This window comes from Anomaloglossus baeobatrachus, chromosome 3, assembly GCF_048569485.1.
Source record: "Anomaloglossus baeobatrachus isolate aAnoBae1 chromosome 3, aAnoBae1.hap1, whole genome shotgun sequence".
NCBI lineage: Eukaryota > Metazoa > Chordata > Amphibia > Anura > Aromobatidae > Anomaloglossus > Anomaloglossus baeobatrachus.
Window position 1 is genome coordinate 177,584,100 of NC_134355.1, and position 27,604 is coordinate 177,611,703.

At 41.6% G+C, this 27,604-nt stretch overlaps 1 protein-coding gene across 1 annotated transcript in view; it reads right to left on the bottom strand.

Moving 5' to 3' along the window:
- Positions 1-27,604, bottom strand: part of FNDC1 (fibronectin type III domain containing 1) — a 391,652-nt gene that overhangs the window by 78,255 nt on the left and 285,793 nt on the right. Inside the window, exons 10-14 of the mRNA XM_075338178.1 lie at positions 14,281-14,392; positions 13,788-14,159; positions 12,593-12,667; positions 5,411-5,551; positions 1,757-1,987 (exon numbers count right to left, since the gene is read on the bottom strand). Of these exons, the coding sequence (XP_075194293.1) occupies positions 1,757-1,987; positions 5,411-5,551; positions 12,593-12,667; positions 13,788-14,159; positions 14,281-14,392 (931 nt within the window). The remainder of the gene's footprint in view (positions 1-1,756; positions 1,988-5,410; positions 5,552-12,592; positions 12,668-13,787; positions 14,160-14,280; positions 14,393-27,604) is intronic.

The following is a 27,604-nucleotide window of genomic DNA, read 5'->3' on the forward strand; positions in this document are numbered from 1 at the left end:
GTCACTGACAGCCATACCAATTAGAATGCTGTGTTCTTACGGAAGCTCTGTAACTTTGTAGGTTCTATAAAAATCAATTATTACCCTTGAATGCTGCGCTATTCATAACAGATTATTTACTATGTCTCTGCTTCGATGTATTGTCTTGTTTATGCTGTAGGACCTTTATACATACCTGGAGAAAAATTATAGGTGTAATTAAGATAAAATAAAATGCCCCGGTTATTTAACAGTTAATGCAGCTCTGCTGCAATCATTTTTGCGCCAAGTCTATTGTGAGACATTTATCATAGTGGAGGATATCATTTATCAATATTTTTAGTACTGGGTTTGACTTCCATGTAAAATGTGTTGTTTCTACTAGTGTTTAGTAGTGATTTGTATGCGATTTGTGTACTCCTCTACATGAAATGAATTCACTGTGTTCCTAATTAAGTTACATTTTGTTCCTTTACAACATCTTGTTCAACTAATGAAAAAGGATGCAAACAGTGGAGGAAAAATGAGCTGTATAATTGTTTATTACTATTCTTAACAATGACAACAATTAAACGCATTGTCCAAGACTTTTACATTGATAGCCTATCCATAGGTCATCAAGATCTGATCAGTGGAGGTTTGACACCGCTGTTCTTTGTGCCGGCAGCAACCATAAGTGCTCAGCTATGGATCTGCACAGCTCCATCCATCAACTGTATAGTGGCCGCAGCAAGGTGGTGCACATCCGTCCACTAATGATGAGCGAGCATGCTTGCCACTGCCCGATACTCCATCAAGCATTGGGGTGCTTGGTTCTTGTGATGCTTGGCAGAGTATGCGGGTGCTTGGATTCGTCATTTGTGAAACACCGAACACAAAGCACAGGCATGCTTCACTGAATGCTGTGAGCCGGCACGCTAGTGGGAGCCACTTGCAGTCTCTGAATGGCACTCACTGGGGGTCAAAACAACGTTTTCGGATGTAGTTTGTCAAAAAAAACTGCCCCGCCCCGGAAATGCTTTGTTTATGGCTGACAGTATGTGGGTGGAGAGCTGAACTGCCAATTATTGACTTCCATAATGCTCGTTATTCAAGATGAATCCATCCGAGCTTCTGACCTGCTCAACTCAAGTAAAGAAACACTCAAGCATTGTAGTATGCACTCATCATTGCAAGCCCCAAGCACTGTACTTCTCGCTCATCCCTACCGTCCACAATTGACTCAAAAGGGTGTGGATGCACAGTAGCTGGCTGCAGCCTCTATACAATTGACTCAGCTGTGTTATACAGCGCTGAGACTGAGCACTCCATTCACAGCAGATTGGTGGGGGGTGTTGGGTATTGCACCCATACTGATCTGATATTGATTACCTATCCTAAGGTTCCTAAGGATAGGCCACCAATGTAAAAGTCCTAAACAACTTTAAAGACTTGGTTTCTTACTGTGAAAGTGGACAGTTACATTCCCAGTGGAAGATTATACTTACACAAACTGAAGCTCTGTATAATAGAATGTATTGTCATTAAACATATGGAACTTTTTCCATTAGATTGACATACAATATCACATAATTTTATTGTTAGCTTATACTAGGCACTTAATGTATTCTATTAATTTCAGAGTCATTAGAATGGCTCAGTTAATAGAAATCTGTTTGAAGGGATTTTTCCCACATGATTTAAGAGCAGTACAATGTAGAGATGCTAACTCCATGTATATGCCACTTACGGGGCTGCTATTATACGTTTTCCAAGCAAATATTACATAATAAATTACCTGTAATGAAATCCCCTTGCTTCGGTTTAGCCCAGTCTAAGATGACAAAGGAGTGGCAACCTTCAACTGCCACAACAGTGATGTTATAAGAGATATTTCGAGGTGGTAGAACTCCTTCTTTCATTTCTTTAGGTAGCAGATCAGCCAGATTCTCTACTTGAAAGTGTTCTAGTGCATCAGTAAGGGAGCAAGGTGTATTTGGGTCCTTACTTATATATGACACATATGGAGCTGGGAAAACAAGAAATAATGTCATATTCTTTAAGATTATGTAAATATAATCATCTTATTTTAAATTACCTGTTACATTGAGGTATATCATAAAACCCTGGGTTAGATGTAGAAGCATTTACTGTAGGCCTATAATTACCATCAGCTCCTTAGAATACTGTGTTTTCCTAAGAATAAGACCTACTCTGAAAATAAGGCCTAGCAAAAATTTTCAGCATTTTTGGTTTAAGGCTCAAATATAAGCCCTACCCTGAAAATAAGCCCTAGTCGTGGTTTAATAATGAAGTGTCCATGCAGCTAAAAAAGGTAAAGAACACTGCAGGACAGTTCATTATAGAAAGCAGACACGGCCAAAAGAAAGCAAAAAGAAGACAAAAGACCATGCGATCATATTCACCAGAGGCCGAATGGAAGGACCTGCAGTGGAACGCATCAAGGACCTGCGGTGGAAGACACACCCACACACATGAGATCGCACCCCCCCCACACACACACACACATCAGATCAACACCCACACACATCAGATCATGCACACATCAGATCAACACCCACTCACATCAGATCCCACACCCACACACATCACATCGCACATCGACTCACATCACATCGCGCACACACATCACATCACACACCTACACACATCACATCGCACACCCACACTCATCAGATCACACAAACTCCCACATCAGATCGCACACACACCCAAATCAGATCGTACACACACATCACCTTACACAACCACACTCATCAGATCACACAAACTCCCACATCAGATCGCACACACACATCAGATCACACACACACACATCAGATCACTTACACAATTACACATCAGATCGCACACATAATCACACATGAGATAGCACACACTCACCACATCCAGCGATACCCATTGCTTCTGGCCAGTAAGGGAACCTGGGACGCAGTGCAGTGGAATGCATGGAGGACCTGAGGTCGAACGCATCGATGCACTCTACCGCAAGTCCTTTACGTGTTTCACTGCCCTGCATCCCAGGATCCTCTGCTGGCCAGAATCAATCGATATCACTGGATGTGGTGAGTGTGTGTGCAATCGGATGTGTATGTGTGTGATCTGATGGGCGGCATGGTGGCTCAGTGGTTAGGTTCAAATCCCACCAAGGACACTATCTGCAAGGAGTTTGTATGTTCTCCCCGTGTTTGTGTGGGTTTCCTCTGGGTACTCTGGTTTCCTCCCATACTCCAAAGACATACAGATAGGGACTCTAGATTGTGAGCCCCAATGGGGACAGTGTTGCCAATGTACAGTATGTAAAGCGCTGTGGAATTAATAGCGCTATATAAATGAATAAAATTATTATTATTATCTGATGTGTGTGTGTGCGATCTGGTGTGTGTATGAGTATGGTCGGTGTCACACTTGCAAGTGCCTCGCGTGTATCTCGTGCGAGTCTCGCATTGCATCACCCGACACGGACTCACGCTCTCCTCACAGGAGCGTGTCGGTTGCACGCATCTCTATGCAGCTGAGACGTTCCTGTCCGTGACGGGTTATGCAACGCGAGATACACGCGAGGCACTCGCAAGTGTGACACTGGCCTATGAGTGTGTGTGCGATCTGATGTGTGTGTGTATGAGTATGTGTGCAATCTGATGTATATGAGTGGCGGCCAGAAGCAGGGGAGGACCGCATGTAGCATACTTGCTGGGAGTCCCCACCAAAGATTGTAGGAGGATCTGGGAGAAACACAAACATCCAGCGTCTAGTAAGTAAGATTCTCCGGGGAAGGGGGTCTGCATTTTTGGTGGGGTAAACTTTCCCCCAACCGGGTTTCCTCAAGAATAAGCCCTATCCCAAAATAATATAAAACAGTGGGTTTTTTTCAGGGAAACACTGTATGTGAATGCCATCAAATAATGTGACTCTTAAAAATTTGCTATGTAGAGCATCATATGGCTCAATTGTTGATATCAGGTTTTAGGGTATGTGCGCACGTTGCTTTTTACCTGCTTTTTTGCTGCTTTTTCTTCTGCGCTGTTTAATGCCAAAATGGATGTGTTCTTCTATTCAAGCAAAGTCTATGGGAATTTGGGTTTCTTGTTCACACTATGTTGTTCAAAATGCTGCCTTTTTGTGGCAGAACTTTGGTCAAAAACTCAGCTTTTCAAAGAAGCAACATGTCAATTGTTTTTGCCATTTGGGTTTTGCACTGCAAAGCTGAGTTTTTGACCAAAGTTCTGCCACAAAAAGGCAGCATTTTGAACAACATAGTGTGAACAAGAAACCCAAATTCCCATAGACTTTGCTTGAATAGAAGAACACATCCATTTTGGCATTAAACAGCGCAGAAGAAAAAGCAGCAAAAAAGCAGGTAAAAAGCAACGTGCGCACATACCCTTAGTGTTTTTAGGAATTTTTCAGCAACTTTTTTTCATTTCACATATTACAAGTACTACTTTCACACTGGCCATTGGTTTCTTTTTAGATACTACCTGTTCTTTTAGGAATTTTTCAGCACTCTCCTTATCATCAGAGGCAGGATTATAATGATAATTAACATCTTTATACACAGCTAATAACACAGGATCCACCAATCACAATAGGTGATATCACAGCTGACTCTGCTCCCCCCTCCCTTTCACAATCACCATTAGGCTGTGTTTGCACGTAAATGCTGAAATTTGTGCAGCGATTTGACAACAAATGTGTGCTTCAAATCGCTGCAGAAACACCGTAATGGATGCAGTGTTTCAGCAGAATAAATACCGAATTCATGCGCTCTGGCTGCTGCCCCCACCATATACAGAGTGTGAGCAGCATCCAAAGCGCACAAATTAATTGACATGCTGCTTTTTTGTACGCACGGATTTGGGTCAAAATTTTGGCATCCAAATTGCTGCATTCAAAAAAGCAATGTGCGGATGGATTATGCACAATCTACATAGATTGTGCTGGGGACGCAGGACGCATGCATTTACACTGCAGTGCTAAACGCAGCGTAAATGCATGAATTTATGCAACGTGCGCACGAGCCCTTATTCGCCCTCATTGCATGCTTCAATACAAAAGCTAGGGTCAGAGTATCATTCATTGTTTCTAATGTCCATGTGTTTTTTCCTGAAACAACACGAGGTTAGAGTCTAAAATATCCCCAGTGATCAGTGTGAGAATTGCAAAATTTATATTTTTTATGTTTACTACTGATTGTGATAATGTAAAAATTATAGTCCCAAAATTAAAAAATAAATTTTGCACAAAAAGCAGGCATAAACAATAGGTAATTTTATGATTATAGTTTTCCTTTATTACAAAATAAAATGGTTACATTCTAAATAAATAGGATGCTACTAATATCATATTTTAATACCTCTCTTTTAGGAAAACCTTATAAATAAAACACACAAGCTATCGTCGTAAGGAATCTCTTTTCACAGACACATACCAGTAAATCTTTTCTTGCCTGTTGCATCAAATTCAGACACCAAATTGTCGTCGAATGACCTTATTTCTGGATTCTCAATAATAATCGGAAGCCGTGTTGTTGTTGTATGTATTGGACGACGCGTGGTCTCAATTAACTCATCTGAAAATGATGTGATTTCATATGTCAACAGCGGTCATTAATATACTTAAATGGCAAAACTAAAACTTTTTTCATTTTTATTACTCCTATCATATTATCAGAGGCAACAGTATTACAATTTGCTATAGTTGTTTATTTATTAATTTCACATAAAAAGATAAATAACAGGATATGTCACGTAAAAGAGAAAACATTTCTTTTTCATTTATTTAATTCCCTGTGTTCCCCTATAAGATCCATAAAGCCCTTTTGGGGAATTTTAACACATCAATACATTTTTTTTTTTTTTTTGCTGATATCTCTTGTACCAGGAGCTGGTATATTAGCCCCAGCTGCGATGGAATTTCAGCCTGAAGCTCCTGCCTCCACCTGCACCAGGTGATTACATATTCACTGGGTTCAGGGATGAAAGCAGGGTAAGTGTTCCCTACTCTGTATTTATAGTGCTTGCTCATCTTCTATTCGGGAAGCCTGGTTGTATGGGGCAGCCAGCTTCCCTTCCCCACAGCTTCACAATGTCATGAAAACTAATTAAACTGTATTACCATTTTAGAACATCAGTGCAGGCATAAAAGACAATTGTCCAGACGTTTGAAGTTTTAGGGCAGTCCTGAAATAGTGAAACGGGTTAGCCACTTTTGCTAACATTTTTTTTTTCTTAATTACATATATTTTGGGCTAACAATCATTTTTGCAGTTGGGTTTCATTACTAATGTTGCACAATCTGGCTATAACTGGCTTTTTGTTTCTCAGCACATTCAACTTTAATGTAGTCTGTGACCATAAGGCCCTGTGCGCACGCTGCATTTTTACCCACGGTTTTGCTGCAGAAATTTCTTGAGAAATGTTTGTAACCTTTCTGTAGACATTTCCCACCAAAACCTATGGGAAAAAAAATAGCTGTGTGAACACTGCGATTTTTTTTCTCAAGAGCATTTTTTCTGCAGAATTTCTTGAGAAAAAGAATGAGCATGTCATTTCTTTTCTGCACGTACCTGCATTTTTTGCCATAGATAATGGTAAAAAAATGCAGGGACCAACCTGGGGAAAAAAACGCATCAAAACGCACTGTGCGCTTGTAACCAAGGTAAATATCGGGTTGGTTACCCGATATTTACCTTAGTTACCAAGCGCAGCATGATTCCACGTGTAGCGACGCTCCAGCGATCCCTGCCAGGTCAGGTTGCTGGTGGGATCGCTGGAGCGTTAGTGTGACATCTCACCAGCGACCTCCTAGCAACTTACCAGCGATCACTATCAGGTTGTATCGTTGATGGGATCGCTGGTAAGTTGTTTAGTGTGACTGGGCCTTAAGACATGAACACCCTATATAAGGTGTGCTTAATTATTAGGCAACTTCCTTTCCTTTGGCAAAATAGGTCAGAAGAGAGATTTGACGGGCTCTTAAAAGTCCAAAAGTGTGACATGTCTTGCAGTCGGATGCAGCAGTGTTGAAATTGACAAACTTTTGAAGCCTGATCACAGGGTCGCAAGAAGCCTGTTGGGCAAAAAATGCGCAAAATAACTGCCTATGAATTGAGGAAAATCAAGCATGAAGCTGGCAAGATGCCATTTGCCACCAGTTTGGCCATATTTCAGAGCTGCAACGTTACTGGAGTATCAAAAAGCACAAGGTTTGCCATACTCGGGGATATGGCCAAGGTAAGTAAGACTGCAAAACAACCACTTTTGAACAAGAAACATAAGATAAAACGTCAAGACTGGGCCAAGAAATATCTTAAGACTGATTTTTCAAAGGCTTTATTGACTGATGAAATGAGAGTGACTCTTGATGGGCCAGATGGATGGGCCAAAAGCTGGATCAGTAAAGGTCAGAGAGCTCCACTCCAACTCAGACGCCAGCAAGGTGTAGGTGTGGTACTTGTATGGGCTGGTATCAAAGATGAACTTGTGGGACCTTTTCGGGTTAAGGATAGCATGAAGCTCAACTCCCAGACTTACTGCTAGTGTCTGGAAGACAACTTCTTCAAGCAGTGGTACAGGAAGAAGTCGCTATCGTTCAAGCAAAACATAATTTTCATGCAGGACAATGCTCCATCACATGCATCCAACTACTCCACAGCGTGGCTGGCCAGTAAAGGTCTAAAAGATGAAAAAATAATGACATGGCCTCCTTGTTCACTTGATCTGAACCCCATAGAGAACCTATAGTCCCTCATAAAATGTTAGATCTACAGGGAGGTAAAACAGTACACCTCTCAGAACAGTGTCTGGGAGGCTGTGGTGGCTGCTGCACGCAATGTTGATCGTAAACAGATCAAGCAACTGACAGAGTATATGGATGGTAGGCTGTTGAGTGTCATCATAAAGAAAGGTGGCTATATTGGTCACTAATTTTTTGGGGTTTTGTTTTTGCATGTCAGAAATGTTTATTTCTAAATTTTGTGCCATTATATTGGCTTACCTGGTGAAAATAAACAAGTGAGATGGGAATATAATTAGTTTTTATTAAGTTGCCTAATAATTCTGCACAGTAATAGTTACCTGCACAAACAGATATCCTCCTAAGATAGCCAAATCTAAAAAAAAAAACACTCCAACTTCCAAAAATATTAAGCTTTGATTTTTATGAGTCTTTTGGGTTGATTAAGAACATAGTTGTTGATCAATAATAAAAAAATCCACTAAAATACAACTTGCCTAATAATTCTGCACATGGTGTAGTAATTAGTGAGGGGCGAGCATGCATGGGTACTCGAGACACTCGATACTCAATTGAGTATCCTGGTACTTGGGGGCCATGCTCAAGTCCTTGCCCTGCATGTTTCATAGATTTTTTTTCAGCCACTAACCATACGAGGATTGTCTGCTTAGCCATGATGGCCACTCATAGTACTGTGATTGGTTGGTCGCATAGCCTCTTCGGTGTATAAAACACCTGGTGACACTATGCTCAACGCACTGTACCCAGAAGTAGTGTCGAAAGAGTTTCTGCTAGAGAAAGGACAGTGTGTTATATTGTCACAGTAACTACTAGTGCAACATTAAAGCAACAGTCCTTTTCAGGGCTAATTTAAATCTGTTCTATTCTATACTAGTACCGCTCTTATCTGCATTTCATGTAGGACAAGCTTCTGTAGAAGGGATAGTGTATTGGAGACATGTAGGCAGGGATTCTATCCTTACAAACCTTGCTGCTGCTACGTTACCACAAAAGTCATTTTCTAGGCTTCACCACGGCAGGCCACTCCTGATGTTGGTATGGCACAGATTGCAAAAGACCGTTCATTTATCGGCCACACTTTCTATAAAAAAGTGACAGACCGGGGAACACGTAGCCTTTGGCTTTGGAACTTGCTGTGTGTGGGGGCTCTTGGAAACAGTTGCCCACCTTCTCCCTCTGACTTCCCCCCCACTGCGTCTGATGGCGTTCTCAAAATTCAGTGCGGCAGGCTGCTGGTCCTCTAAAAATTGAGAGTGGGCTGCCTGCTGGCCCTCTGAAAACTATGAGTGTGAGTTGGCTACTGGTCCTCTATAATTTGAGTGAGGACTGAAAGATGTCCCTGTAAAAATTGGTTGAGGGCTGCCTGCTGTTCTTCTAAAAATTTTGAGTGAGGACCGCCTGCTGGCCCTCTACTATTATGAGTGAGGGCTGCCTTCTGGCCCTCTAGAAATTCTGAACGAGTGCCACTTGATGAGACTGTGGATATGGTGGAGGAGTAGAAGGAGGACAGTCAGCCTGTCAGCATTTTCAATTGACAGATGGAAGTGCCTATCAGTTATGGCCCTAGCGGCACTAAAAATCCACTAAATCAACTTAAGCATGGAAGGAGCTGTGAATGCACCCTGCAAGACTCAGATTTGGGTCAGGTAAAACTATAAGTAAGGGATGCCTGATAGTCCTCCAAAGATTTGGAGCGAGGCCTGCAAGATATCACTGTTAATATGGTGTAGGAGGAGAAGGAGGAGGATAATTAAAATAATAAACCATGAACCGTATACCTTTTTTGGGGTGGGAAGGGGTGCATGGAAATACACCAGAATGAAAAAGAACATTTGAATTGGCTTTATGTTCTGATATGTCATCCACAGGGGTTGAGAAGTCGGGGCCAATTTAGGCCTTGTTCATTTTGAGAACAGTCAGCCTGTCGGCATTTTCAATTGACAAGCGGATGCGCTTATTAGTTATTATGCCCCCCGTAGCACTAAAATCCCACGGAATCAATTTAACAAGAAAGGTTGCAGTCACTATGGTCTGCGAGTTTCAGATTTGCCTCAATTACATGTAAAAAAATAAAATAAAAATGCATTCATACACCGGGAGAAAAGCCCAAATGCATTATGTGAATAAATGGACAAAGGACTTGTGTTGTTCTTTCTTTGAGGAGGGTTGGAGAAGTTCCCGCAACATGGTTCATTAATTTATTGACAAAGGTCTCCAAGGAGATAAAAAATAGTTTTGAAACCCCTGCTTCAATCTATTTGAAGCCTCGAGGCTGCCTGATGCCTTTAACTGACACAGGTGGAACTGCCACCCACCTTAGCAGGAGCAAAATCGGAGTCATATGACTGAAGGTCCTTGTTGTGTCACTTGTACCCGGAGTAGTGGCCTTTAATCCGGGACTCTGTGTTGTTCACCAAAGAAGTCTCACTGCTTCTAAATGTTTCCTGAGACCCTACTCTACGTGCGTTCCATGGTGTATTGGAGTGCCTCCATCTAATTTCTGAAAGCTCTATACACTTTATCAGTCTAGGAATCCCACTCCTTCCAAATGGGGGAAAAATGTTTTCTGAGTCCATCCTCTACATGTATGCCAAGGTAGATTGCAATCCCTTCTTTCAAATTTTGATAGGCCTTGCACTTTGTACATAGGCTTCACCAGTCTAGGAGTCTCACTCCTTACAAATGGGAAGAAAACAGAAATCTCATGAAAGTGATTATTTTTTTTTTCCTGACTGAAATGGAAAACTGCTACATTTTTTAAAGAAGGAGCGTGTAAATGCTTTCAGTGTTTTTTTCAGTATTTTTTCACCATTGAAAGCAAAAACGCAACAAAAACACTGTGTGAACATAGCCTAAGGGGTAGAAGAGGCATTTTTTTTCTCTTTTATATTTTGCCTTATATACAAGTCATTATACAGGAAATACAGTAATGTATCCTAACATTTTTCCTGTAAAATCTAGGTTATCTTTATTTTATTGTCACTCCATAAATGTGGCGTAATACACTGACAACATTGTTGCCAGCAGCAACCTGTGGTTCAGAGACGTGTCCAGGTAGCTACCCCATGCTGTTCCCATTCAATTTGAGCACTTTTTTTTATCATCCATTTCAGTGATTTTACTGCCCCCTAGAAATTCTGGCAGGGTCTGCCGAAAAATGCTCAAGTTTCCCATTGACTTCCATTATACCCGAGACGAGCCCCGAGCCTTCCAATCTACTCGATTCGCATACCGAGTACTCAAGCATTTTATTGCTCGCTCATCACTAATAGTAATGTAAACAATAATGTTAAAAAGACATTGTCACCCAGCCCTGTCACCTCTGAGGTTACTCACTGTTTACAATTACAAAAAAATGATGTCTACCAAATGTAAATATTGCCGTCCAAGAATTTCAAAACATAGTTAAATTATTGAGTCCTAAATCTACAGTTCCACACTAAAAGGCTAATGGGGAATCATTTTTGTAGTGAATAGGATACCTATATACCTATACCCTATACCTATAATAGGATTACAAACTCTGCTATAAAAGCATAATTTGACAAATATTGTATTTACTAATTAAAGATGTATTAAATAGTAATTAGGTCACTCAGAAAACATTATGAATAGTCTTTATTGGTACAGCAGTTTTCTCATTCCCTTAAAGTGAATCTATCAGCAGCATTTTGCTATGTAATCTGAAGACAGCAGGAGATAGAGGCTGACACAGAGTTCAACAATCTTTTATCACCCATGAGCATCATTGCCCAGACTACACTAGTCTGACCATGTCCCCCTCTAAGCTCAATGTCTATAGTCATTGTACACTGAGAGCTTACTGTGGGTGTGATTAGCTTTTCCAACTCTGCTACATGCTAAATCTAAAAATTCTGACAGAACGGCTACTCCCTGCAAACTAAATGATACATCATTGGATTCAGGATCTCTTTTCCTACATCATGCTGCTCTCAGATGAGATAGCTAAAACCTGCTGACAGATTCCTTTTAATGCATTTGGTTTACTGCCTCTTAATATTCTACTGCTCTGGTATGACTTTCCAATATACATTATTCTGTGAGTATCTGACTAACAATTTTCTTAAAGGGAATCTGTCAGCAGGTTTTTGCTACCTCATCTGAGAGAAGCATGATGTAGGCAAGGAAGTTCTGAATCCAATGATGTGTCACTTGGTTTACTGTCTGCAGCCATTGTAACACAATCTGAATTTTTAGGTTTAGTCATGTAGCAGAGTTCTCGGAGCTGTCCCCACCCACAGCAGGCTTTCACTAGAGATTGTACATTGATGGTGAAGTATCAATCACCGGAGGGGGCATGGCAGACTTCTCTGCACTTGAATTTCTAGTCCTATAATGAAAAGGGTCCTGCTGCCTGAACAATCATAATCATAGCAATTAAACAAAGGATCAGACTGTGACAAAACAGGCTTCCCTGCACTTTCTGTGTTAACCCTTGCAGCATTGCTGGCTTCGGCTTACATAGCAAAAACCTGCTGACAGAGTCCCTTTAATGATAAAACTTGTTTGTTTGTTTATTTAGCATGTTAAGTTATACATCTTTTGAGGCTTCCCATGATATTATTTTACATTATCTGCAGCAGCCTAGTATAACTTGCTAAGCAGTAATATCTCCAAATGCTATATCATTTAATATGTTACGGATAAGTGTTTTTTTTATTCCAAAATAAAAACTTTACACTTATCTATATCTCACTTCTGAGCCCGATCATCCATCATCTTAAAATTGTCCATTCGTGCACACTGCTTTTATTGTTAACACACAGCAGCTTTCTATATGTATATTTTGTTTAACTTCTACCATATCACATTTTACAAGGTTATGAATTTTTACCTTGATCAAGATCGAAGTATGTGATTCTTTCTGGGGCTTCAGTTGTAACAATTAGGTCTTGGCCAGAATAGCTATCTGTTAAAACAGTTAATATTAAATGTTATATTCAATGATAACAGTGAAGAAATATTAGCCTAGAAAACTCTGTGATTTCACAAGCACTGCTCATGTGTAGACATCTTAATGAGTGCCAATCTAATTAAAAAGCACATAAAATATAAACACAACATAAATTATGAGGGGGAAAAATAGTATAATTATAATAAAGAGTTCTAAATTGTTTTTGGCATAAAACATACAAAAGTATCTGTTGATGGATTCCTTTTAAAATCTGTTGGCAGATCGCTCATATTACAGTACAATCTTTTCCACATTCTAGAAATATAAATGTATTGACTCTTTACAGTAGCAACTAGTTGTGTATCCAATAGCTGTATGATTGATTGGGTGGCACAATCTTATGTAATTTGTACAATAACTGGTCCCATTGTATATATCAAAAAGGGTAGGAAAGTGCAGTGCCTTGCAAAAGTATTCGGCTCCCTTGAATTTTTCAAATTTTTTCCCACATTTCAGGCTTCAAATATAAAGATAAAAAATGTAATGTTATGGTGAAGAATCAATAACAAGTGGGACACAATTGTGAAGTTGAATGAAATTTATTGCTTATTTTAAAGGGAACCTTTCACCACATTATCGGCATATAAGCTGCGGCCACCACCACTGGGCTCTTATATACAGCATTCTAGCATACTGTATATAAGAGCCCAGGTTGTGCTATATAACATAAAAAACACTTTATAATACTCACCTAGAAGATCGCTCTGGTGTACAGCAGTTGGATGGGTGGCACCGTTCTCCGGGATCGGTGCCTCCCCTCTCGGCCATCTTGGTCTTTCTTATTCTGAAGCCACGGTGCATGACGCGTTTACGTCATACACACGTGCTGGCATTGAGGTCCTGCGTAGGCGCACTTTGATCTGCCGTGCTCAGGGCAGATCAAAGTATTTTTATATTTGCATAACGACTATATTCCTTTCCTGTAATCTTGGAAAACCCGTTACATATTGATGAACTTTCATTCTGGTTCAACCAATTTAATATGAAAATTACTGTAGTTGATTTTGTCCCTATCAGATTCTAGAGCTGTATAAAAAGTGTTAAATATACATGTTAAATCACATTTTTGAGGTACCTTCCGTGTAGCAATCTGGTTTGTCATCAGTTCCCATAATCATATTTCCTTCCTCATCATATTGTGCGAAAGAACCTGGTGCACAGGTAGGAATAAATGGTTCTTCTGTAGTTGGTTCGATAGTAGTTTGTTCAGGTGTAGTAACAATAGTAGTTGTTGGTGGAAGGGTTGTTGGGGTTGTTGTGGTAGTTGGAGTGGTTGTCATCCTTGTGGTGGTGGCTCTGGTAGTTCTTGCCACTTCAAGACCCCTTAGAGGTCTTCCACCAAGGCTTAGAACAGGTTTGTCTTGAGGACTTGCCACAGGCTTGCTGGACCTTCCATGCCCAAAGAGCGGTAATCCATCAGGACTCACAACTGGGGTGCCATTTAAATCTGTGAAGAATCAATGATACATACACATACAAGTAACAAATTACTATTCCCTAAGGAATATATTACCAATCCCTCAGCGTCAAAAAAATTGGTTTTATCACATTTTGTGTTTAGAACTTACCAATAATCGTTCGTCCATCTCCTCCTAACTTTATGCGAAGAGGCTTTCCTTGGGAGTCCTGAAGATATCGTCCTTCAGTGTTAAGAATCACTCCTCGACTTAAATCTACAATCTAAAATATAGATAGGCAAATGTAAAATATAAATGAAAACAATGTCTAAAACTGGGGAATTTAAACCTTCTTCAAAATTAGAGCCCAAGGGCTTGACCCTTGAACACCTGGCAAAAAAGAAGGCCATCTCAAGTCTACTGAAATAGAAACTTTCTTTAATTTCCATATGAAATAATAAGATATTTAGACTGGGATTTTCTAAATGCATTTTAGATTTTGATTAATATTGATAGCTTTATTTTTAGGAGTTATTATTATTATTTATTTTTAGAGCTCCACCCATTGTTTCCTTGTTGCTGTAGGGATACATAGAGATATAAATTACAGTGGAAAATCTAACAATGACACACAGGTGGAGAAAGCAGAGGTCCTTGCCCTTGCAGGCGTACATTCTACAGGGTTATTATACGGTATGTATTGTCAGCAAGTTATATATTGTCAGCAAATGTTTAAATAGCAAATTATTTTAAAGGAAACTTGACACCTGGTTTTCACTACATAAAAATATCCACCATATTTAAAGACAACCTGTTATCTATATATTACATCCCAAGCTAATGACACATACTGTATGTAAAAGAGCTAAGAAGACCTTTCACCAAATTTTCCATGTTGGACTAAAATATTTTATTTTGCCTCTGCATTGTATAGAATTTTTGTAATGAAACCAAATCCATTTACTAATTTTCAGCACATTATGCCGCAATGCAGTTGTTCATCCACACTGCTCCACATAGCAAATAAGTAAAAAACTGCATAAATATCATCCAAATTGTTCTAATCAATTTCTTTAAATATTCTCCTCAAACATCCACAAAACAATCAATTCATGGGATAAATATTCATCATTTTTGTAATAATCATCATAGTGATAAACAAACACAACACAGACTTCAGTGCAATCAGTCCATGATCAGTCCAATATCATTGGATATGCTCCAGTTGGCGGCACAAATGCTATAGCAGAGAGTCATAGACGCTGACCTGATGATCCAAGGTTTTCACCAGGTCCAGATGCAGACCATGGATCTTCAGGTCAGTGTAAGGTCAGCGTCTCTGTCTTTCTGCTATAACATTTCTGCCTCCAACTGGAGCATATCCACTGATCATGGATGGATTGCACTGGAGTCTGTGTCCCTTATTCACTATGGTGAGGAAAACAAGCTGCCTAATAATTTTGCACACCTTAAGAAATGGTGTTGTACCCTGAGGAAGCATCCTTCCTTATAACACAAATACACATCACCTGATATTTTTCAAACTGTCAAAATGCCTCTGGACACTTAGGACCAGGCTATAACATGGAATGAAGGATGGAACTTTCTGATAAGATTGTCATCATTGATGTCGTTAGCTGCCACCCACGATCTTTTCTCTTGTCCATAGCATTTCGAATGAACAAGGTACTGCAACAATTAACTTACTATCCTGGAAAATTTGATTTTTTCCACTTCATACTCGAAGCTGCCTTCAACCAACACAGGTGGAGGGGGGTTATTATCAACAGGGTGCACTGCACCAGCAAATAATATCTCTTAAGCAAATATTTATAAAAGACATTGGGAATTCAATATGAGGAGGGTTGGGGTTTAAATGGAAGGCTACTGCATTGAGCACCTCAATAATCTTATAAGGATCAATGAACGTGGGACACAACGTAGCCGGGGGAATCTTGGATTTGATATTTCTACTCCCTAATAGCACAGCTCGGCCCATTAATGCATCTACTATTAATGGATGAGGGCTTTCAATTCTGTGCACTTTTCAGATTTTCTCTGACTTTTCCGTATCGGAAATAATATTTTCCGGAATCCTATGAAGACATCCAATGTGTTGGATGAAAAACTTACTTAAAGTTTGGGAGTTTGGCAACCCAGACAATGTTTGCTAAATTTATCCACCACTACCTAAATTACAGTTTTCCATTCTGAGGATGGGAGATCAGTAATGAAACCAATGGAGAGGTGGGTCCAAGGACTTGGAGTGGGTAAGGACTGAAGAACTACTGCTGAGCGGGTTCGGGGAGTTTTTTTGAAGCAAAAAAATATTGTCCACAATCTCGAACAATGGTTCGCCACCAAAAATCCCTTGTTATTAGTTAGATAGTATTGCTAATCCCAGGGTTACCTGCAAAGAGAGAATTATGAAACACCTGGAGTACTCATGGGGAAGAACATATGATTTTTGAGAATAATTATTGTCAGTGGCTAATTCTTGATTTTACTAATCTCCTCAACAAGATCTAGAGAGACCGCTGACACAACTACACCCTCTTCTTGAATGGGAAATTGTTCTGAATGCGTTGTTTGGGGTAGGCTGGGCAGAGACATCGGGAGAGAGCATCGGTTTTCATGTTTTTTGTTCAAATCTAAATGTCACTACAAATTCAAACCTAGAGAAGAACATGACCCATCTAGCTTGCCTGGAATTTAGTCTTTTGGCTGACTCAAGATACGTCAAATTTTTGTGGTCAGTAATAACCATGACCTTATGTTTGGCACCTTCTAGGAAGTGACGTCATTCCTCGAAGGTCCATTTGATTCCCAAAAATTCACGAGTGCCAATATCATAGCTTTTTTCAGCAGACAGACATTTTCATGAAAAGAACGCACACAAGAGGAGTTGAGTGAGAGACCATGTACCCTGTGACAACACTGCTCCCACTCCAATCTCTGAGGCATCAACCTCCACTATAAAAGGATGTTCTAAATAAGGCTGGACCAATACAGTGTCAGATTTGAAATGCTCCTTTAATGTCGTGATGCCGCTTAATCTACAATCAGGCATAGCTGTGTGTGAGATAATGGCTGTAACCTGGTGGTGACTCTGAAGCTTAGAAAACTCGTATATGAATCAGGCCTGGCCAACATGCTCAACTTAGTGGCTCAGTGCTTTCTGAAAACCTATTCACATTTGATTGAGCCACTTATAAAGATATGCCTTGTGTACGCCTAATTTATGTCCTGCAGCCGTTCTCGTGACTCTGACGTGATACGCATTTATGTCAACACAGATTACTGGTTGTTCAGCCTTCTCAGCCCACACTACAAGGAGAACTTTCCATCTCTCCTTCCTGAGGTTGAGAGAGTTAGTAAAATGGGTCAATACTAGAAAGCTCTAGTTGAACAATTTGTACAAAATTTTCACATCTGACAAAACTGGCAGCAGAGATCATAGTTCCTTGGGTAACCAAGGAAGAGAGATGAGGAAGACACACACCAGGTCCAATAGAGGCAACAGAACACTATCAAAGGTCTGGATCAGCTTCATTATAACTTCTTAGTTCCCAAGCCCTGATGTGAGGGTTAGTTTGACAAGGAAAGAAAAGTCTTTGTAGATGGTTAAGGAGTACCTGGTCGACCATACCAGCATCCTCTGTGATTCCTCTGTACCGTACAATTATTAGGTATCCAAGCTAGACATGCGGCATGAGCTGTACCTTTACACCCTGGAGGTGCTGGCCTACCCGGTTGCTAGTATTTTGTCAGAGTGGATTTTTAGTACTGTCGGGAGCATAATAACTGATCAACTGAAAATGCTGATAGTCTATTTTTCAAAATGAACAAGGCCTCAATTGTCCCCTACTTCTCAACCCCAGTGGATGACAGCAGTGTAAAATAAAGCCAAATCAAATGTTCCTTTTTTTCCTGTTGTATTACCTTGCACCCCTTCCCACTCTAAAAGTGGTATGGCCTTCATGTATTTTTTCTTGGTTCCCCTCCTCCACTAAATTAAGAGAGTTAGTATGCGGCCTTCGCGCAACATTTTTTAAGGGCCTTCAGCCAGCCCTCACTCATAGTTTTTTAAAGGGCCAGTAGGCGGTCCTTGCTCATTATTGTTGGAGGGCAGCAGCTGGCCTATTCTCATAATTGTTGGAGAAACAGCAGGAAGCAGTCATTCAATTTTTAGAGGACCAGCAGCCTTCCTTCATTCTCAATTTTTAGGGGGGTGAGCAGCCAGCCCATAGTCATAATTTTTAGATTGCTAGCAGCTGCCCCTGACTCATAATTTTTAGAGGGCCAGCAGCTCGCCCTCACTCAAATGACAAAACTTTGAGGAATCATCCAAGATGGTGCCATATTCAGCATAACCATCCTGCTTCTGTGTCTACTCAAATACTTGTTGTTCATAATTAAAGAGGAAGTTTTGCATGTGGACGTTGTGGAGATGGAGAAAGTACACAAGTTGCTATGTGCTACTATATTCTGACTGCTTGCCCTAGAATTGTTGCTGTGTAGGCTTGTGGACATTATGTAACCTGATGGCAGTCACCATCCTGCGGTACTCAGTCCCCAGCCACCAATATAGTTAATGGTATGCTGGCTCTGCCTTACACCTGCACATGTCCCATAGCATCACTCATGCCCTGATTAACACAGTTAGGTTGCTGCAGCAGTATTCCTATAGAAGAACTGTAAAACAATATGCCTCTAATCCAAAATTATCTTTCCTCCAGCAGTTATCCCTACACTGACTAGAACTAATAGCAGTATTAAAATTCCAAGCAGTATTAATTCCAAGTTTTACCACCAGCTCAAGGGCACAGAAATGGGGAGCCCATGTGCCCCGACCTATGCTAATTTGTTCCTGGGCTGGTGGGAGGACACTGTTGTTTTTAATGAGTAGGACACAATATGGGGCACCCAGATATCCTTCGGGGGGCGTTATATTGATGATGTCATTGTTGTATGGTCTGGGACTCGTGAATCCTTCATCTCTTATGTTGAACAACTGAACATTAACGATCTAGGTTTGAAGCTTATGTATGAAATTGGGGGAGATAAGATTCCATTTCTGGATGTCTTTATCCAAAAGGATGAGAGTGGGTTTTTTACAAAGGGGTTATCCTGCTGATACAATTAATAAAGCCTATTATTTTGCTTGGCATAGTGATAGGAGTAAGCTTTTAACCCCGAGACAAAGAGATGAGGATTCTAAGACCAGACTTATCAAGACATTCGATGACCAGAATACGAAAGTCATGGGGATTCTTAGGAAATACTGGGGGATTCTATGTAATGACCCAGATATTTGTGACACAATTTCGTCTACACCGTCAGTTACATTTCGGATAGGCTGTTAGAGAACACGTTGTACACAGCCTATATACCCCCCCCCAAAAAAAAAATAAAACACGGGGACTTGGCTAGATTAGAGAGAAGTAGGGACTTTCAGATGTGGAAAATGTTCATTTTGCAAATTTGTGCCCCTGTCTAAAGAATTCACCAGTGTTAGTACAGGGAGAGTCTATAAGAACAGGAATTTTGTCAATTGCAGAACTGAGGGTGTTGTGTATCTGTGTACATGCACGTGTCCATTAAACTATGTGGGAAAGACTAAGGGGTACTTTGCACACTACGACATCGCATGCTGATGGTAGCGATGCCGAGTGCGATAGTTCCTGCCCCCGTCACAGCTGCGATATCTTGTGATAGTGACTCGCCCACCCCAGGGCTTTGGGACACCCGGTGTCGGGCCAGACTAGTCCGTGGGTAGTCAGCGGTGGCGTGGCCCGACTCCGTGACCCTGGCGGGGTCAACTAATATGGCTTTTGTGGGGGTGATGATTATAAATAAAGTTTGTGGAAATATTCGTGACGCCACCTGTGGATTGCGGCTATGGAGCCGCCGCTGCTGGATGGGACCTCCGGGGCTGATGGATTAGCAGCTGGGATGGTTCTGCTCCCCACAGGTGGAGCAGTGCCCCGGGGCTACCGTTGGTGCTTATTAAAGTCTATGGTGCTTTGTGGATGGTGCACTGCAAGACGAAATAAGGGAGGCAACACCAGGGGATGCAGTTTCAAGGTTTTTACTCACGGTTTAGTTGCTGCAGACAACTGGTTGCCCCCTGGTGTGCTGAGATCTCCTGTCAGGGACCTCCGCCGATCCCGGGTAGTTCTTAAAGTAAATGCCGGTGCACCCTTGTTTGTGTCTCCTTCCTAGACTGGCTTCAAAGCCTTGACCTTTGTAGATAAACTCGTCTCGGCCTCCACCATAGGTTCTGGTCAAGAAGGCTTGCCTGGATCGAATCTTGCCTCTTCCCAGGGGATCTACGGTGGGATGTGGCCCGGGGCGCTTGCAACGACCCTGGGCCTCGGTGTTTACTTTTGGAAATGTCTTTCTTTCCTTGGTTTCTAGGGACCGTCCCTGGATGCAGCCTGATCACTCCACCCGATGTTCTAGTGGAACAGGCCACGAGCTTGAAAGCCTTTCAGTGGCCCTGGAATCCTTTTTCAGTTTATGGTGTCACCTGGGCCTAGCTGGGCCCCAGGGTCTCTACCAGGAAGCTTCACTTTCTGTCACTTTTCTGAGGTATCAACCTCTCTCTCCTTCCAACTCCTCACTGCTCACTCCAACCGACTAACTGAACTTGACCTTCCTGTATCTGCTCTTGCTTTCTGTTGGCTCCTCCCACTTTCCCAGTTGCTAGGCCTTACCCTATGGGAGAAAAGATGGGTCTTACGGCCCCCCAGCATGGGGGGGGGTAGCTGCCACTATCCCCGGTCCCAAAGTATGCCTAACAATAGGTGTAGTGTGAATTTGCCTGTGAACCGGCGTTTACTCTTGTCCTTACCCAGGATGGGGCATTACACCACTGGCTGGGGTGCAATGTCCCTGTGGCGACGGAAGCCTCAGGGGTGCCACAATAGCTGCCGTAGCGAACATTATCACTACGGCAGCTTCACATGCACTTACCTGCCCTGCGACATCGCTCTGGCCAGCAAACTGCCTCCTTCCTAAGGGGAGGGTCGTGTGGCGTCACAGCGACATCACATGGCAGGCGACCAATAGAAGCAAGGGGGGCGGAGATGAGCGGGACGTAAACATCCCGCCCACCTCCTTCCTTCCTCATTGCAGCCGGGACGCAGGTAAGGCGATGTTCCTCGCTCCTGCGACTTCACACACAGCGATGTGTAATGCCGCAGGAACGAGGAACAACATCGTAACATCGGTCCTTCCGAAATTATGCAAATGACCGACGCTACACCGAACATACGATATCGACGCTTTTGCGCTCGTTAATCGTAGTAAAAAGTATTCACATAGTCCGATGACGACAGCGACGCCGCAATTCAGGGTAAGGATAAGTGAGCATTTGGGGGATGTGAGAAACAAAAGGGACACCCCTATTGCCCGTCATGTTAACAGCTGTCATGGAGGTGATGTAAGAGCTTTGTCCTTTAAGGCCATTGAGGCTGTCCCAGTTCTAATAAGACTTGGTGACTGGGATAGAATTAGTATTCAGAGAGAAACCCGCTGGATATTTTGATTACAGACCACTCATCCAGAGGGACTAAATGAACAGCTCAGTTATGTCAGTTTCATTTGAAATTAAATTAATTTGTGAGTCAATGATATCCAGCAAACACATAATATACGCTCCAATGGAGTGGTAGTGTTATAAGTGGGCTATTGAAAATCAGCCTGAAATCAATATAGTTACATCCATGATTAGTATACTTATTTGGTGCAGAGTAATCTAGGTCTTAGTTATAATGACATTTCTTCCAGTTATTTAGTGGCCCAGTTCTATCTTAATATGAGTCCTCTGAAGATAAACTCCCTCTCCCTTGTCCTCCCTCCTCCCCGCCCCTCCACACCCCCATTCTCCACCCATCTCCCTCCACTCCGTTTATGGTTCTAAACCACCATTTAGGAAGGTGGAAGTGATTATATAGGCTCTGTAAGTGAGGAAATCTATGATGCTATACAGAGCACATTGATGCGATGTTTCCTGGCTATGTGTAGTATATACCTAGTCTGGCTACATGCATAGTGATGGTTGGTCATAAGGGTCGGCTGTACGTTGTGGCCCATGATGAGAGTGAGGCCTGGAGCGCTCCTGCGCTCCGTAGACATATCCTGGTTTGGGGGTGTGCTGCCGGAGGTGAGGCGGCGCTGCTAGTCGTGGAACGCATTTGCGCTCCGCAAGACATGGAGCGCATGTGCACTCCACTGGCCTGAGCTCCGATACCGGAAGTGACATCGGACGCTCCCTGACTGTGCAGGACTTGGGATCATGTGATGCAGGCCGGATGTGCGTCGCTGTTTTCTTTGAGAATGAGGCTTGGATAAACCTTTACACTTCGGAAGAGGTCTGTACGAGCTGATACCTGATACCGGAAGTGAGGTAACTTCTTTTTCCCCGCATAGAGGATTTAAGCTAGGTGATAGGGATCGGATATGCGTCATCAGCTTTTGCATTGTCGATGTGCATTCATATTATGGAGCAGCATGGTCCCTGAGTAAATACTTTAACCTTATGGGGAATCAGTAATTGGGGAGAATAGATGGAATACTTATATATATGTTACTATTACAGCCAGTAAAACATCCTCTGTGGAGGACCGACTCTTGTGGATGACATTATTTGAATGTGAGTACTGGATCTTCTATATATCTGTTTTGACTCTATGAGTAATGGGGCCACTATATTAATTATATGTATTGATGTTACAGTTTGTCATCTTGATATGGTCTTATTACGGACAGCCCCTGATGAACATCGATTACTTTGGGGGAGAAACGCATCGGGCAATGAGCTGCTGAGTGTGGCTAAGCACTGGCCATTGGGCCTTTTTTTATCATCAATTTTGATGAATATTTATATGATATTGTTGCATACATGTTAGGAGGATGGTTGTGCTGCTATGACCTTACTAAATGACGATTGAGTCACAACGATCTTTACCCCTGATCCATTGTTTCCAGTGATTAGTATTTTTTTTACAAGAACTATCCTGAAATTATATATGTCTTTTGGATATGCTATAAGAAAACCATGATAAAAGCTGATCTGAATAGACGTGGTGTTATCACTTTGGATTTTGTAAGGCCCTCATATAGATTAGCAGCACCTATAGATATCAGTATAGGGTCATAAGGGCCAGTCTTCATTGAGCGGGGGCGCCATTGCGTTACACATAGGGTGCCAACCTCCACGGTCAGGAAGGGAGACAGTAGGGAACTGTGCCCGGGGCCCCGCCTCCTCTATTGTATGCTATATACTACCTGTTTTTACTTGCACTTTTGAATATTTTGGTTTAATAAAGTTTGAGAATTTTATGGGGGCTTTTTTCTTCCTGGTGTTGTGTTTTGAATACCCCTTGATATATTTTTGTGAGGTTTTCTCAGTATTAAAAAGGAAAAGAATAGATGTAGTCCTGAAAAGGACTTTTGATTTTAGGTTGAGGCAGCAAGGTCTGTAAGCCTCTAATATACTATCCCTTCTACAACAGCTTGCCCTAGACTAAATGCAGCTGACAGTGGTATTGTTAGAGAATACATTTTTTCTATAGTAGCAGCAAGATCTGTAAGGCTAGAATCCCTGCCTACATGCCTCTAATACACTATCCTTGCTCCAGCAGCTTACCCTACACTAAATGCAGCTAAGAGTGGTGTTATTATAAAAATAGCCCTGAAAAAAATTGTTGGTTTAAGGTTGCATCACCAGGTATTGTCACGCTATACTACACTGTCCTTTCTCCAGCAGAATGTTTCTCTACACTATTCAGGGCACAGTACCCTGAGCATGGCATCACAGAGCCTTATGTAGACCTGATGTTGAGATGCAGTTGGCCAATCAAAGTAATGCCAGTAGCCAACATGGCTGCGATATTGCTGTGATTGGCAGGCGATCTCCGCATGTTGAGTGGCTGAAAAAAAGCAGTGAGGTGGGAACTGGAGCATGACACTCAAGTACCAGGATACTCGATCGAGTATCGAGCAGCTTGAGCACAACGATACTTGATTGAGTACCGAACATGCTTGCTCATCACAGTGTGAGACAACCATCTTTTTAACAGCAAAAATTAAACTGGTGCCTACTGGTGACGAGGAGGGTCTGAGGAACGGTTTTTCTAAACTATTTGCTTTATAATCTTTCAAGGCCTGATGTGTAATATATATATATACTGTATATATATATATATATAATACTCTTAGTAAGATGGTAGTTTGTTACCAGAAAGAAACAGCTACTGGATCTAGGTATCCAATTTAAATGTGGATGTAGCTAAGTACCCAGCTAAAAAGACGCCTAAAAATTAACTTTTAATAGATAATATTTAAAATATTAACAACAAACAAACATAAACAACCATGCACAGCACGTGCCATATTTAATATTCTGTAATACCATGTAGTTGCCTTATAGGTATTGTAAGGTAGCAGTGCACGACTTATTTGGAAAGGCAGCAATGATAATATGGTTCAATATCCTCTATATCAATATACCGCTATTTAGAAAGGTAGCGATGATAGTATTGGATCATTAACCTTTATATCAAAACAAAAATAAGGAACCGTCTCACCAGTCTTCTGTAAATCTGGTCTAGTGTCCCTTTTAATCTCTGTCAGACAAGGACTGACATTTAGCAGATCCCCCAATCCTCCCAGGTATTACTACAGGATCCAATATATCTGTCAGCTGAAACAGTCATCACATCTGGGCTCCACTCTCAACGCATTTCCTCATCATCAGGAGAGCGATATATGATGTGTCTGAACAGACCTTTACTGTCCCAAATTGGACCGACACATGCCGTGTGATCCCGACATCAGGCGCGCATGATGCTGCACCATCGCTACCTTTCTAAATAGCGGTATATTGATATAGAGGATATTGAACCATATTATCATCACTGCCTTTCCAAATAAGTGATGTACTGCTGCCTTACAATACCTATAAGGCAACTACATGGTATTAAGGCGGCGTTACACGCTACGATTTATCTGACGATATGTCGTCAGGGTCAAGGATTCCGTGACGGACATCCGGCATCGTTAGCGACGTCGTTGCATGTGACACCTAAGTGCGACTCCGAACGATCGCAAATAGGTTAAAAATCGTTGACCGCTGACACGTCGTTCAGTTTCAAAATATTGTTCGTCGTTTGGAACGCAGCAGACATATTGCTACGTTTGACACCCTGCCAACGACGAACAACATCCACACGACCTCCTTGGTCAAACAATATATCGCTGAACGATGTTGCGTTGTTTGTGAGATGTGTACGTGTGACCGCTAATAAACGTCTTATGTGCGATCTTGGCAAATCGTAACTACGATCTGGGCATGTCACATCGCTACTGAGATCGTTAGATAAATCGTAGCGTGTAAAGCGGCCTTTATACCATATTACATATGGCATGTGCTGTGCATGGTTGTTTATGTTTGTTTGTTGTTGATATTTTAAATATTATCTATTAAAAGTTCATTTTTAGGCGTCTTTTTAGCTGGGTACTTAGCTATATCTATAGTTTATTACCAGGTCATAGGGACAATCATAATCCTTGTGTTGGGGTGATTTTTTTAGATTCAGACACAGAAAATATATCAGCAAAACTTTTAAATACAGTGAGTAAATGATATTGTATGACTTTAGAAAGATTCACAGAGAAAGGCATACATTTGTCCTGACACTCAGGGCTCCAGTGTACGATATCATCCTGGTGCCAGTCAATGACCAGGTTATTTTTACGTATCCAAGGCATGCCCAATACCACAGCTGTGGACATGTTTTCAAGGACAACAAGTGACCGATTCAAAATGCAAAGTACCAACAAGTAGGGTTACGTCCTTAGTGATGTACTTCACCACACCCTGGGTGAGAGATGTACCATCAATAGCAGTGACTTTCATAGGAAAACATAATTTTAACAAGGGTAACCACAGATCCTTTGCTACCTTGGCAGCAACAAAATTCACTGTAGAACCATAGTCTATAAAGGTGTGAAGTTGCACAGATTTTTCTAGGTAAGCTAAAAAATCAGGTAGCAATAATTTTTGCTGAATCATAGGAAAATACCTGTATGCCTAGCTGGGTATCCTGGTTAAGAGCCTGGCTATCTCAGTCGGTAGAGCATGAGACTCTTAATCTTAGGGTCGTGGCCCGTGGGTTCAAGCTCCATATTGGGCGCCATCTGATAAGGGGGACATAATTGAGGGTGATGCAATTCAAGTTATGTATCCATGTCTTAAACCCATCTGCACTCCAAATCATGAGTCGTTTGTCAGCACGCATGCTATGATATTCATCCACACAGACCAGTGATGTTCACGGATCTAGGTAGAAAAATGACTGACTATTACGGAAGTTCACATACAGTTAAAGAAATCAGTTGGCTAGGAGCCAAGAATACGAAACACGTCTCCTATTAGGTAAACGAGCAAAAGAGCTTATTCGGGGATATATATGTATATGTGTTTTATCATTTTATATTAACCTAAGTCAGCATGATTCACTTATGACCAGAAAGTCCCATGTCTGAGTACAGTTCAAACGCCATTTTGAGTCCTGTTTTTGGATATCTTCATATGGTCAGTATTCAGAATTATAACAGTCTATAACCATGTCCATAAAACTGGTACCACCTAGGCGCTGGCATGTTTCTGACAGTGGCTGTCTGATGTTCAAGCTCTTCACAGTTGCTACTATGATTCAATTTTTCCTGCTTGGCCCATTGTTGTCGGTGGGAGATGATCATCCCAATCTGCATAGTTTCAGCAGTAATGGTAATACATATACCATTTTTTGGTACATGTGCAGAGTCAGCAATGCATTCGTTCACGCAACCACCTATCAAGGCGAATTGCCAGGGATATTGCTGAGTTAACGGAGTCAGGGGATGGAAACTGCAGTAACATGTCTTTAATGTTGTCGGAAAGTGCATCTCAAAACTGATGGCAAACAGCCTGGTCATTCCACTGTGAGTCAGTAGCCCACACCAAAACTCCATACAGTAATCCTCTGCAGCACATTGCCCCTGACAGAGTGCAATTATTTTACTTTCAGCTAATGCTACTCTGTCAGGGTTATCATGTAAAGGCCCTAAAGCTTAAAAAAACAAATCAACTATGTAGAACTCTGAAAAGTCAGGGGGTAGAGAAAAGGCCCAAGTCTGGGGAGGTGACCCAGCAGCAGGGAAATGAGGAGTCCCACACGCTGGTTTCCAGAACCAGACAAAAGTTGGCGGAGCCTGAAATACAGAAGACAACTACGATCACCTAAAAATCAGTTGGAGACTGATGAAGAACCTTGGGATCAGGAATGATCAAGGGATGTGCTTCTCAGGCCTTGTCCAGAGCGTTTCCCTATGGCAAATTTGCTCTGCAAAACCATGGACTAAATTGGCCAAGTCTTGCAATTTACCCATCATCATTTGAAGGGGGGGCATAATTTGTTTGCCTAACTGTCATACGCGCAATGTT